General features: G+C 37.0%; 1 protein-coding gene across 2 annotated transcripts in view; it reads left to right on the top strand.

Moving 5' to 3' along the window:
* The window catches only part of LOC118275795 (putative epidermal cell surface receptor), a 55448-nt gene that overhangs the window by 32094 nt on the left and 8633 nt on the right, over window positions 1-14721 (top strand). For both annotated transcript variants that reach the window (XM_050695358.1, XM_050695360.1), the window contains exons 3-9: window positions 8716-9254; window positions 9828-10014; window positions 11133-11265; window positions 11733-11904; window positions 12431-12827; window positions 13963-14179; window positions 14449-14660. In XM_050695358.1, the coding sequence (XP_050551315.1) occupies window positions 8716-9254; window positions 9828-10014; window positions 11133-11265; window positions 11733-11904; window positions 12431-12827; window positions 13963-14179; window positions 14449-14660 (1857 nt within the window). The remainder of the gene's footprint in view (window positions 1-8715; window positions 9255-9827; window positions 10015-11132; window positions 11266-11732; window positions 11905-12430; window positions 12828-13962; window positions 14180-14448; window positions 14661-14721) is intronic.

Here is a 14721-nt window from a genome sequence, read left to right as displayed (position 1 = left end):
TATTCTTATAATAAGGCCAAGATAGGTGGCGCGCGCGTCGATTCAAGGCATGTACGCTCGCGACGATACAAAAGATTATGGTCATAAATGTAACAATAATGATTTTTTTAGTCCTTTTGTGGTTTCAAACCTTTGGATGGTAGTGGTTACATGTATCTAGTGTAGACTTTTTTATCATGATTATCTTTTTGTTGCCTAAACACCTATGCACACATGTTAAGTTAAAGAAGAAACACTTATCGGGGGCCAAGTGATAAGTAACCTTAGGTAATAATAATAAGCCTAACCTTAATATTTTTTGTATCGTCACGCCTTTTACCCCCCAATTTTTCGAAAAATCGAAAAGAAACCCAGTAGATAATATATTACAAGACCCCGTCTTATTTGCGATCACAACGAGGCACTTTTGACCTAACCTTAATATCTGGATAAAAATACGATTTCCGAGGAAGAAATGGACCTTAAACATCGTTAGCTGTAGGTATAATTTTTGCTGTAGTTTAGATACTTTTGACCAATAAGGTGATTACATTACTTGAAATTACACGATATTAAATACATATATAACCTATTTTAATTTAATAATTTGCTTAAAATTTGTAATCCTTGACAACTGACTGACCTTTGTCAAAAAATGTTGGGTCATTAAACGGAGCGAAAATTAAAATGTAATTAATATCGGCTTATAATTATGTATGTATATTTTTGTAACTATATATGTAGGTATATGTTATTAATATGATACATTTACCGGATTTCCGATAAAAACAATTTAATTGAGAGCAGTTATTTTCAAGGTTTGCTACATTTATAACAGAATTAAATTGTTTAACAATATTTATTATTGTCGGGCAGTATAGAATATGTCAAATCATGTATACAAACACTTAAATCCTGTATTTAGACCACAGGAGGACCACTCCAGCTCGGCATGCTAAAGGCTGTTTACTATTTAACCGGACAAATCCCTACGGCGACTCATAGTTAAGGCAATCAAATCTACTCTTAAGTATTTCAAAGAAGTAGAAAATCTAAATATATACATATAGTATATAGCTCAAAGGTGACTGACTGACAAAGTGATCTATCAACGCACAACCCAAACCACTGGATGGATCGGATTTGAATTTGATAGCAGGTAGATGTTATGACGTAGGCATCTGTTAATAAAGGATATTAATTCATTCTAACCCCAAGGGGATGAAATAGGGGCAACTTTGTATTAAACTTTGTCATTTTTAAACCGATCGAACTGAGACTTTGCATGCATAAAGCTACTATGACGCAGGCGTCTCTAAGAAATAAATTATATTAATAATAAATTAATAAATAATACTTCTTAACGCGAGCGAAGCCGCGAGCAAAAACTAGTATTACTATATAGCAAAATCTACGAGTAATAAAAACCGTGACGTCATCAATTTATAACCTATTAGAAATCTAGCCACTAATAAAACTATCTAACAATATATCTCTATACAATAACAACTACTAATAGGAAGACACGTAACGTTGACATAACACGCGTCTGTCATGCGAGACTGCATCGTGCGCTTGCGCATTGTTCAAGCGGGAAAGTCTGGAAACAAAACACGCGATAAGCAACCTTATTTACAAAGCAATAGGGGTTATAGTAATTGAGTTGTAGTTAGTATTGTGTGATAATTTCTGCGTGACGCAATATTTGTGTCAGATTAACAAAAAAGTCGTTTCGAGAGCCTATTGAAATGTCTTCTTGTATTGTCGTAGTTATTTGCGAAATTGGTTTTTTTCATGTTACTCATTGATATTTTTCGGTGATTTGTATTTTTGGTCTTAGTGTCGCATTCTTGTGTAATCTCCTTTAGTTATGATTCGTTGTGAAGTCGAGTCGAGTCATATGTAAATGGATAGAGACAAAATCTCCTGCATTGCATACAACCTCCAATATTTCATAATATCTTTATTGATTTAACCATATCCTTTGGCTTTGATTTTCCAACACTGGTTCCATTTTAAGAAACTCGATGATTTATTCCCTTTTCAAAAGAGGCTAGAAACGGGTAGAGGAGTGTGCGCAACTTGTAGCGAAATAATATGTTTATAAATGCAAACAGGAGTAAATCAGTGTGGGACAACAATACAAATAAGTTTTTAAACGGACATGGTCACTATCATTAAAACTTGAGACGAGATAATTACCATATTTATTTATTCAGTTCATCCGTGATCATGGCGCTTGTGCTTGCGCTTAAACATGGTAAATATCCCGTCTCGGGTTTTAATGATACAGAAATACTATAATTACTAAATATTAACCCGTCCTTACAAACAACCCATGACTTCAATACATCTCCCACACACAACTAACAACAATAGCTTACTATAAAACCATAAACTAACACGCAAGAACCTGTCTTTAGCTCATAAACAATCTATTAAAGTAATGATCAACACATAGATATTTGAATAACTATTGTTTGTTCAACCTTGTACTCGTTTAAAGAAGTGAAAGTATTGAGATGACACATTTGATCTCATTGCTTGTATCCTTAGTATGAGTTTGTTTTAGAGACGGCGGGCTCGGCGCTCTGATTGGCCAGCTCTAATGAATGAACCAATCAGAGCGCCGAGCGCCGTCTCGTTTCGATCTCGTTCAACGTAAAACAAACTCGTACTAAGCCCTCAAATAGGATGGTAAAGGATGTCTGGGTGATGAATAGGTGTTATATCCGTGATTGTTCCTTTTTTTGTGGGAGGAAAATCATCCAATGACATCTCCCGCTTAGGATGAGGCGAGCAGGAGCTGCGGACTGCCTAGAAGGTTACCGAGGCACCGGCTCGAAAAGCAAGACAAACTCTGACACTCCTTCTAACTTCGCCCAAGGCGAGAAGAGTCATTAGATGATTTCCGCCCTTAAAAAATAAAGGATGCAGCGAAAGGGAGAATCAGACACTTACTGACTAAAAACCACCCCGTTCCCACTCCTGTTCTTTGAACCGAAACTCCGGTAACCCGCTAGGTAGTCTCATTACTACTACCCATCCACAAATCAACCACAGTACGTAAGCTCAATCTTTGATACAGCAAAATCTACGTACTTTAACCTTGAGTATTGTCAAAAACAGTTCCCAAATAAGGCTGGAGGCTATAAAGTTGAAGATTAACCTTCGTTTTGCAACAACGCATCTAGTTCACCTTTGTATCGGTTGACGATATACCTTCCCTTCTCTTCCTTTTATTTGAGGACAGAGCCGAAGTATTTATGGCTAATGTCAAGTTTTAAAATTTGGTTGTTTTTATTGGCTGTTATAGAAAAAGTAGCCAAACTAGCAGACAGAAGTAGTTTAACTGTAATACCTCATCTAGATTTATTTTTTATGTACAATAATTTTGACGCTTCAATGCTTTTTGTAGCCTATTTGCATTCATTAATTGTTTTTCTCATTGATACATTTAAGGTTGTTGTCATAATTGTTTTATTGCACTATGATCATTATTTAAATACACTGTATTAACATTTCTGTTATAAATTATGCGCGCCTTTTATCTCTGAATGGGTAGGCAGAGGTGCACATTAAAGCAGTCCAGACTGCGTGCATCAGAAATTTTAGAAAATCCGAAAATAGACCAGTAGTACTTTGCCCGACCCAGGCAATCAAACGAGACCCCCTGTCCAGCACTTGCGACCTCTCGACCTACGAGACAGTAATTACAAATTATTACAAATTAATATGGTCTACCTACATCTGCATATCGATGCAACTATTACAAAATTATTATACATACGAGTACCTACATAAGTTAACAAAATCTATAATTAAATCAAAGAAACAAACAAACAAGCTAAACAAATTATCTTGTTTAATGGACTGTTGGACGCTTTACATCAGTTCCGATGCTTACAACATTGTAACAGGTGGTTCCATTCAGCCGTGAGATCTCGGACTTCCTTGGCCATCGATTCAATGAACTGATAAGCAAAATATCCGCTCAGTCGCGTGCTTTTTAGGGTGTAAACACATTGTCGCGTTGCAGTTTGTCGCGCGTTTTATTTTCAAAATTGTAAGTGTGGTGCATGTCTATAATAAAATTGGTGTAAGCACATGATAATGTGTCTTCATCTTGTTTTTTTATTAATGGTGGTGTTTAGTCTGTTGACGTGCCTTAATAGTAATAAGTAAATAATTAAATGTTAAAGTATTAAATGACACTTATTAAATAAATGTAATACACGCTACACACCTTACGATTTACAGTACAGTTTTAATTCAGTTACAATTGTACAGTTCAACTGTTTGACCTACACAAAGTTTAACTGTACAGTCGAACTGTACAGTCGAACTGTACAGTTAAATCGCAAGGTAAGTAGCTGCTATAATATTAAATTATGCTTATTACTTTTTGTGTCATTTTATCGAATGTACAACTTGAATATAGATACGGTAATAATCTGACAACGAAACATCTTAAAGTAGCTTATGAATAGTACTTAATGGCTTTTACAACATATTTTATATAACTTATAACTTAATAATACACGTTTTTAATATAAATAGGTGCCTATTTTACTATTAACACTTCGATGAACTGAGAGTCGTGACAAATGATGCCCTTCGTTCAAGCAACCGACACGCAATGGCGAGTAACTCGTGAGTGGGTGCTTCACATGTGTTGAACCTTAGGGCAATCGTGCTGTTATTTAATTATAAATATTTATACTTAATAACAAATATTAACCTTGATGAAGTACGCGATCAAAACGGGACAAGTAGTATACGCCATTAGTCATAATGTTGCTCTTTCTACGGGTATCGTAAGACTAAGGTGGCTAAGAAAGTAAATATTAATAGGTTAACAAAGACTTGACAGCAGCGCTAAGCTAACTTGAACCTGCGATTTCCATCCCGCTTGATAAGGGTGGAGATTATTTCAAACTAGCTTCTGCCGTGGGATAAAAAGTATTCTATGTGTTATTCCAGCCCACTAATCTACTGCTGTTCCAAATTTCATCCTGATCCCTTTAGCTATTTTGATGTGATTGAGTAACAAACATACACATAGACTCACAAACTCACAAATATTCGTATTTATAATATTATAAGTAAGATACCTATTATTAGGAGTACGAACTATTATGGACTGTTGATGATAATGAATAAAAAGCAAAGTAACAAGAACATTGAACTCCACACCGAATATCTTATAGACTAATACATATTCGATGATGCAGATCTTAGACGCGGCATTAGTAAGCAAGGCGCGGTGTTCGTGACATTGTCGCGCGTTTTTGCGTAACACCGCGTGAGTGAGTCGTCGCCCTTATGGAGGCGGATGCTTGGAGCGATTTACGCAACTGTTGCGCGTACTAAGTTAGTCACTGGAATTTTGCGCTGCAATTTCGATGGTCAGGTCGTCTGGCCCACTTTCTTGTTCACCGTTCGCCATGTTTTTCGGTACAAGTTCAAGTTTATGAAGAATGTAACGGTTGTGTTAAGTTCGTTTACTTGTTTTATTGGTGTTGTACGCGTTGATTTGCTAAAGGATTTAATTGTAGATGTCGCGTTTATAAAAATACTGAACTATAAAAATATTAAGAGTCCACCAACGCAGCGCTATTTACTGTTGCTAAAATATAGCATAAAACATCGTCACACCCATATGGCATAGGTGGACTTGAACATCCTACAACTCACTCTTTAAATATACTCTGTTTACCAACGCAACGTGGAAACGACTGGACCAATAATTGAGCTATATTAACTGTAGATAATACAACTAGATTAACCCCAATAAACGACCAAGAATTAATAAATTAAATTCAAATTAGCATACTACAGCTTTAGAGCGTAAACAACGTTCAGTGGACGGGTCCACGTTATGCGTACGCGCAGACAACCGGTCCACCTGCACATTCGCGTCCTTTAGCTAACCTACATCCAGCTGAGGTCGACTTGAGGCCATCATTCACTCACAGACTTAAGGATATCCGCACAGTATCGATTTATTATCTTGATATCGATTGGTGATATCGATTCTAAATGCGAGTAGTCGCAGTTGTGACTGCTCGGTAAAGGACCTCGGCTTTAATTTTTGTGATCAACTTCAATCGTATGTTTTTGCCTGGTCTATTACAAGCAGTAATGTGGACGGAAATGGGCTACTGCAATAATGATGATACAAATTTAATCAGCTTTTATTTGTCGCGAACTGTATCACTTTTGATGTGTATCAAGAAAAGACCTACAAGTTATGTGTCAAGTTTTAATCAATTACACATTTACTTAGCGAATTCTTGTAATAATTGTTTTGTTTGTGTTTCAAAGGGATAGGCAGCGTTGACATAATAATATTCTACACCCACTTGTCGCCATGTTATGTGCAAAGAACCTAATCTGAAATCATTAACGGTTACATACAGACTGCCTTAATGCATGTTGCATGAATGATCGACTTGTATGTATGTATGTGTGTATGTATGAATGTATGTAGAGAAGTTGTGCCATACATACAATATGCTAATGTGGCCCGCAGGTGCACAGAAAGACATTAACATAGACATATCATTTATGTATGTAATCTTATATTATTTGGTGTTTTAAACAGTTCATACTTGTCATATATTTAAGATTGGTTTGGTACTTCTTAAAAAATATTATTGAATTGTGTATTTCTAGTACCTGCTACAGTTATTCTAGGTAATTTTACCTATGAAAATCATTTTGAAGTTAATTGAAATGACAAAATATTCCCTTAGCGTAGTTTTTCTCATCATCAGAGGGCATAGTACGAGTTTGTATTACGTTAACGAGATAGAAACGAGACTCACTAAAGCTCCTGGTGGCGTTAGTGTCGATTTAATTATTTTCAGAAAACGAAATTATTCGAACTGCGGCTTATAAAGTACTTTTCGACTATTTTTTTTAAATAGCACTTCTAAGTCTTGTTACTATAGTCCATAATTATTTAGCAAAAGTCTCGCCTTTTAACTGTTATTCCTATTGTAACATAAATACTGAAAATTCTATGTATGTACAATAAAGCAGGTTACTTAGCTAAATTTATGTTATTTTTCACACATACCTATTGTGTTTCATGTTTATTAATAAAATACCTAGACATACCTATCATTTCTTAGATTCTATATATTTATCTGTTTTATATTACAAATAGGAAATATATTTGCCGGAATATGCTTCAAATATATTTCCTATATTGCGTATTATCGGTGCGTAACGTCAGAAACACTTGACCGTTCACACTCAACCGATTTGTACATTAGTGCAACCAATGATACACTCGACGGTATTTTACTATTCAATTAACTAAAAATCACTGTTTACTCACGTAAATTTGCACAATAAGCTCTTCTAGTTTCGAGTCACAGAGAGACTCTTCACAGATGTATATTCCTATTGATATTAATTTGATGCCACGAGGCTGTCCACTAAGTATACGCCTGCAACAATTCTGACGTATTTTGGCCACATTCCGCGCAGGAACCCCAACAACAACAATCTGGATAGTCTAAAGTTGTTGGTCAGGTTAACGGGAAAAGACATAGCGGCCCGAGACAACCCGTTGTCTAAATGCTGTAAAAAGGCCTCACCACTCAAGACAGTTCCACAAGCTATAAAGACCACTGAGGACTGGGGACTCGGAGGAGGGTCGTCCATAACATCAGACTAGACACGATCTTCAGTTATGAAGAGAACGACTAAGAAGAAGATTAAATCTGATAAGCCATCATCGTTTCCATTGTATACGAATACTTGTAGTATAAAAATAACACATAAACGCATAATAATAAGGTCTCTTATTGAAAAAACAATACTAAACATAAATGATCCATCAAAATTTCTCACTGGAACAATGAACTCTAATCGTGAGAACTCAAGGTCAAGTATGCCTTGTAATTAGGACACACGATCCACTTTTATTTTGTTTTAAGAACAGAAAGAATCATTTGTTTTGATATCCAACAGCTTTCTCACGATCGGCAATTGTCTCAAGTTTATTCGTCCCAAATTCATCGTGTATTTTCTTGATGCAATTTACATTCTTAAATCTATTTGGCTGAAGGTTCGTTTTACCTTGTTACATTTTGGAAGTACAATATACCATTGTTACAGAATACACTCTTATTTCTATAACCTGTAGGTTCACAATACCTTGCTTCAATTTTGGAGCACCATAACCATCATTATCGTAATCGATATTCGTTGACAGTTACATTGATTTCGATCGACAGGTCGTTTACTTCTGCATTTGGTTGTAGACTTTAATACTGTGTATCATGGTTTATAATTGCTTGTAGAGTAATGGGCGAGTCTAATGGTACATGTCTAGTGTCGCCTACTGACCTTGCCCCAGTTTCAAGTCCAGTTTTTGCTGAGGCAAGCGTTTCCTCCTGACATTAACCTTTGGTTATTAGTTCTTCATATCATTACCATTATGGATATGTAACTGTTCTGGTATCATTTGGTCTTCCTCAATTGTTTCTTTCTTATCATACTTGAGTTTTTGCTGATTAAAACTGATGAGTAAACACGATTGAAGCATTTAGTTGACGAGTAATGCTATGATCAAATCTTGTGATAGGATTAAAACAATGTAGTTGTGTCATCCCAATGCAATTGCATCTTATGACATAGTTACATCATGCTCATCAATTACATCAGACACTACAAAACGTAATATTAAAGACAAAACTAATAAAGAAACTCTTGTTACAGGTAAAATAACAGGAGAAGAAGATGACGTCAGAGCTAATAACAGGCAACCACCACAGGCACAGCGACAACCAACAACAGAGGCTTCAGGTCGACAAGCTCAATCAACAACACTAACAACAACTAGCACAACTACTACAACAGAACTATACATAGAAACAAGTACAGAAAGAAGAATGGACTCAGAAACTGAGCCAACACCACTATCAGAAGTCGGTGATCCAATACTACCAACACAAGAAATTATCAAACCAAGACCGAGACTATTGCATCTAAACGTAGACGAACTACAGAACTTTGCTATTGCACTACACAATGAAACGAATGCAAAAGGACAAAAGAAGCATTTGACAGATCTCAGTGATGTTAATTTGGATGTTGATGATGATGATGAGCCGAGGATGATACCAGTAGAACATAAGCATAAGGATATGCCTGAGAAGTTCTATGCTAATCTGCAGGCTCCCTTCCATCCGCTGATGACGGTGGAACGAGGGTCCGAGGAAATTGACACGTGTAAAGAGAATGAGATTATTTATAAGGTAAGTCTTCAGTTTCAAGTCTAGAATGTTTTATTAATTAATTTATTTTTGGCCGTGATCGTCCCACTGCAGGGCAAAACCCTTTCTACTCTACTGTGCAGAGTTTCGTGCAATTAGTTGTATTTTTACTGTCGAATAGTTATTACAAAAATACTACTAATTTCATCATACACTACATGACATGCATTACACTGGCCTTACTGGATTAGCCCACCAGCACTGTGAGCGAGCCGACCTGCTCCAGCAGAAGGCACCGAGCTCGTGAGCATGACTTGTGAGCCAGCAATCAGGCCGATACGATGCGTGTCAAGTTCGTCCCGCCATCTCCTTCTGGGCCTGTCGCGACGTCTGTTGACGTTTAGTGGGATCCACTCGATTGGAAAGTTGTGTGAATGTGTTTATTAAAAATCATTCTCTCGGTCGACATCGAGTTCTAGTTTCGATCCACTTAGATGTTTAAAAATAAACATGCGATCACTAATTTTAAGCCCATGTTTTGGAAACATGGGCTTCAGTTAATTAACTGGATCAGGAGAATCTTCTCCTAATTTATTTTTCTCTTACCTTAAATAGATAGGAGAACGAATGGACCGTGGTTGTGAGGAAACGTGCGAGTGCGTAGCGGGAGGAGTATTCGATTGCTCTCCTCGCTGCAAGCATCCTTACATCCGACGTGGTAGAAGACTGAACGATCCTCTCTGCTTCGAGTCTCCTGTGGACGAATGCTGTTCCATTATAGCCTGCGCTACTGGAAATGCAGGTAAATATTTTTTTTATGAAACACGCCGTCGGTTATCGAGCAGACGCATCACCTGATGGTAAGCAATCGCCGTCGCCTATGGACACCTGAAACACCAGAGGCGTTACTTTAGTTAGGAATTTAAGGGTTGTTGGGGAATCGGGGATTGGGATGATTGGGATAGGGGGGTAATTGGGCCTCCGGTAACCTCACTCACACAACGAAACGCAACGCTAGCGTTGTTTCACGTCGGTTTTCTCTGAGGCCGTGGTATCACTCCGGTCGAGCCGGCTCGTTTATGCCAAAGAATGGCTCTCCTTTACTTAAATATGGAATTTATGGCTTTGATTTTTTTTGAGAGGGTGAAAATTCCTATGCCTTCTCCCGCCTTGGCGAGGCGAGAGGGAGTGTCTCTCAGACTCTTACTGACTAAAAACCATCCCGTTCTTACTCATGCTTTTCGAGCCGGAGGTAAACCCGACTTTATTGTTATTTGCATCAAGTAGATTCGAAAGGTTATTTTTGGCGATGATATATGATGACATACTGACATTTCCTTAAGCTTTCCGTTAGCAAAGGCAGGAATGTAATAAAAGAGATTTTACCTCCTATTTCATACTTCCTTTTTTAGTTGTTCATAGTGGATAGTCATTTCGCATTATTATGCGAAAGATGCCAAAATTATTAGTCATAAGCAGTGATCGGATATTCGGATTCATATTTAATTAAAGTTAATTTTTGGTTAGAAAATTATGAAAGCGGCTTCTTAAAACATATTTTTTGCAATATAAATCTCGGGATTTCAGAAAATTCGAGAATGCAAAACTAATCTATAACATTCTGAAGAATTCTATAATACACCTTAAACTAAGTAAATATTCCTACACCCAATTTGATTATCTATAGTAAAAAAACTAAATTTGATGAATCCGAAATTCCGGGATTTTTTCTATTCAAAAGTGCATTCCAGATTCATCAACACTTTAATTTTAGGCAAATATGCATCCAAATATCTGATTACTGGTCATGAGTAATGCTGAAGCTTTAGAGTTTAGACCATTTGCAGTGGACATCAACAAGTAATATAAATATCGTGAGGTTGCTGACTTGGTAATTAATATAATTAATTTTATTTGCAGAAAATGGAAAGGTATCGAAGATAGACGTGTGTCGCTATGGAAATGAGACGCATGCAATTGGCTCCACCTGGCACATCGGGTGTGAGCAGAGCTGCACTTGTGAACCAAACTCCGTTGTCACTTGCAAACCCAGGTGATTGAACTTTGATTTTGTAGTCTTTGGCAGACGATAGACATCTATTCATTATCGTGGATCATTTTATTGACCCCCATGGCTTTCAATGTAAAAAAAAATATTATTAATTAAATTAGTAATGCTATTGATGTTACATTTTATTGAACATCGTTCTGTATTTTTTTTTATTTTCCAAGAAATTTTCCTTAAAAGCCGTAGAAGGGAGATGTAACTAAGAGTTACATGCATAGCATGGTTGCTATATAAACTATTAATGGTTTAAGGCTAGAGACATCTTGATCAATTTATTTTTATATATCTGAATAAAAAATGTCTTACTTATAAGTATAACAATTATAACAAATAATAACAATTGGTATCATTGTTTGTTATAACAAATAATAACAATTGGTATCATATGATAATTAATTTGCCCTATAAACTAACTTTGAGAGCAAAGTAATAATTATCCAATACATCAACAGATGCAAACCCCTACCAGTTTCGGACAAGTGCATCAACGTCCAGGATCCAAACGACGCGTGCTGTGAGGTCCAGGTGTGTGACGTCAGCCACGATGCTCACGAGGAACCGGAGAATGCTACCACTTCCACTACCACTACAACTACCACTACCACCACTAGTACCACTACTGAGGTAGGTAGAATAGAAGTTTATTCGTACTGTTTTGGCATGTGAAAAATACCTAAGTTTTAATATCACCTACTACTATTACACTTATTACGCCCAAATACTGAAACGCTACTCAATTTTAATTTATACTTAAATATCGTTCTATCTCCGTCTTTTATAAATCAAATTAAATTTATTTTCAGAATTGCTTCCATAATTTGCTAGTAACAATGTTTTTAGCCTATGTTAGTAATAAAATAATAACAATGAAACAAAACGATGAAAGAAGAAAATATAAAAATATAAAGAATGCGTAGTGACAGAACTGTTCTTCAGAGTGTCTTAAAATTAAGTGACGTTTAAGTATTTGACCATTAGTCTCATTTAATTATCGTTACGGATAAAGCTACCATCACTGAGTGGGTATTTTGAAATTAAACTACGCAGTAAAAGATTAAATTAAATTGAAATCCAAATTGAATTATTAATTTTCATCTATTAATCAATAATTTTTCTAAGACAATAAAATTCCACCATTTTTACCCCACAGATGATCAAAGGCTTCGAAGAATACGACGAGCAAATTCCAAATATCCAAAATATCCAAAGACCTCTAGTACTGACGGAACCGATAGGATCTGTGAAGGTGCTGCAGAACAACTCCGTCCAGGTCAACCTGATGCATTTGAACCAGAGCGAGGATCCTATCCACCTTCTCCTAAGCAATGATGGTGGAAAGTCCTTCAGCGACGTGGAGTTGAAGTATTCCAACCTGATCCTCAATTTGGAAGGTGGTAAAGACTATATACTCAAGACTAAGGAGACTGGAACGAAGTTCAACTTCACTATTACTGCTTCTGATAATGGACTTAATGAAGTACCTAATGAGGATATCCATAATGTGTCCAAAGCTGGGTGTTATCATGATGGGCAGTTTTATGCTATTGGTGAGTTTATCAAAAATACTACTTAATTTAAGTATGTAGGAAACGGTAGCCGTCATTACTAGGTATCATCATCATAATCAGCCGGAAGAAGTTCATTGTTGAACAAAGGCCTCCCCTTAGTCCTCCACATAAAATGACAAACCCCCTCCTCCTTTCACTAGGTATCAAATTCCGTTAAAACGTCATAATTCCCTAAGCGATAGTGATAGATTTTAATAATTAAAATTTTATCAGACAAATAAATCCACCCAGTGCAGTGATAGCTCGCCGCATATTGGAGATACTACATTGTAATGAATTGTTCTGTTACTAAATATATCTATAAAATACGTGCATAAAGGTTAAGATTACTTTCCTTAAGGTAAATTATGTACCTAATTTAAGTCCCGAATGCCAATGTCAATTTATTATTCAATAGCATTTAGAAAAGTAGTAGATAATACTATGTAACCGATAGCAAGCCGTGCATCCTGTTCGGTCATGAATAATTTATCACATGTTAGCATTGGATGAAATGCTCTTGTGTATATTAAGTATCCAATCTTTCCTAAACGTTTGTTTCTGTCTGACAAACAGGCCATTTTATTATCCGTACCGTTTTATGGACTCGCAAAAATGTGGTATTGTTATGCTTACTGCCTTGGTATATCGTTTTTGGGGTTAAAGTTTTGCCTTTTTATGGTATAAGCCGGTAAACGAGAAGAGGAATCACCTGATGGTAAGCAATCGCCGTCGCCCATAGACACCCGAAACACAAAAGGCGTTACAATTGCGTTGCCGGCCTTTTGAGGGTGAGGAAATTTAGGGGTTGTTGGGGAATCGGGCTTTGTGAAGATTGGGTTTGAGAATGTAATTGGGCTTCCAGTGACCTCACTCACACAACGAAATACAATGCAAACATTGTTTCACGTCGGATTTATGTGAGATCGTGGTAGCACACCGGTCGAGCCAACCTATTCGTGCTGAAGCAGGGCTCTCCCATACTTAAGGCTACTGTTAGTTTGATATTTGATACTACGGAGATGATTTCAAGCTTAGAATAGAAATCTTTTGTGCTTGACATTCAATAAAACTACAAGAAACTTCAAACATTTTCCTAATCAGAATAACAAAACCAATTTCTCCATCTTCCTAGGTGACGAATTCCACATCGGTTGTTCGGAGCTCTGCGAATGCACTGGTCCGGACACCCACGAGTGTGCAGCACTTGTGTGTCCTTCCCACGTGGGCCTGGAGCTGGTCTCCAAAGGCTGCGTGAGATGGGCACCCTCACCTCCAGCCACTCCACCCAACTGCTGTCCCAGGTCCGCCAGATGTTTGAGCGATGGAACCTGCCATTATAAGGGAATTGCGTGAGTAGACTTTGTTATGAGGTGTTTTGAATGGTTATATGTTTCTCTTCTTTTTTGTTGTGAAGGATAGAAGTGTCGCATTTTGGTCTGTTTATTATTGTTTATTTTAATGACATAATAGTTATTTTCTAAATCGAAACAGTCAAAAGCCAAAACAATATTTCGTACATATGCAAAGGGACTGTTACTACAGGACACTAAATTGTAGATGGTCTTGGCACTGTCCAAAAATCCTTAAATGTATTTCCAAAATATGTTTTTCTTTTCAGTGTGCCAAATTGGAGTGAAGTACCAATAACATTAACTGGTTGTGAACAACGTTGTTTCTGTGAGAATGGGGAGCTGGACTGCCAAGAGGTGTGTTCGCCCCTCCCTGCTGTACCTCCTCAGTCACTACGCTGTCCTCCCACTCACCGGCCTGCTCCCGTCAACATATCCGACGAGGATTGCTGCAAGCAGTGGGGATGTGTACCTCACCCCGGTAAGGAGATCATTCTGCAGATATTAGACATATGCATACTTACGAAGAAATGTCAAGGTTT

The sequence above is a fragment of the Spodoptera frugiperda genome, chromosome 8, assembly GCF_023101765.2.
Source record: "Spodoptera frugiperda isolate SF20-4 chromosome 8, AGI-APGP_CSIRO_Sfru_2.0, whole genome shotgun sequence".
Lineage (NCBI taxonomy): Eukaryota > Metazoa > Arthropoda > Insecta > Lepidoptera > Noctuidae > Spodoptera > Spodoptera frugiperda.
Note: the sequence above shows the minus strand (reverse complement) of the source record. Positions and strands in the feature narration are given on the sequence as shown.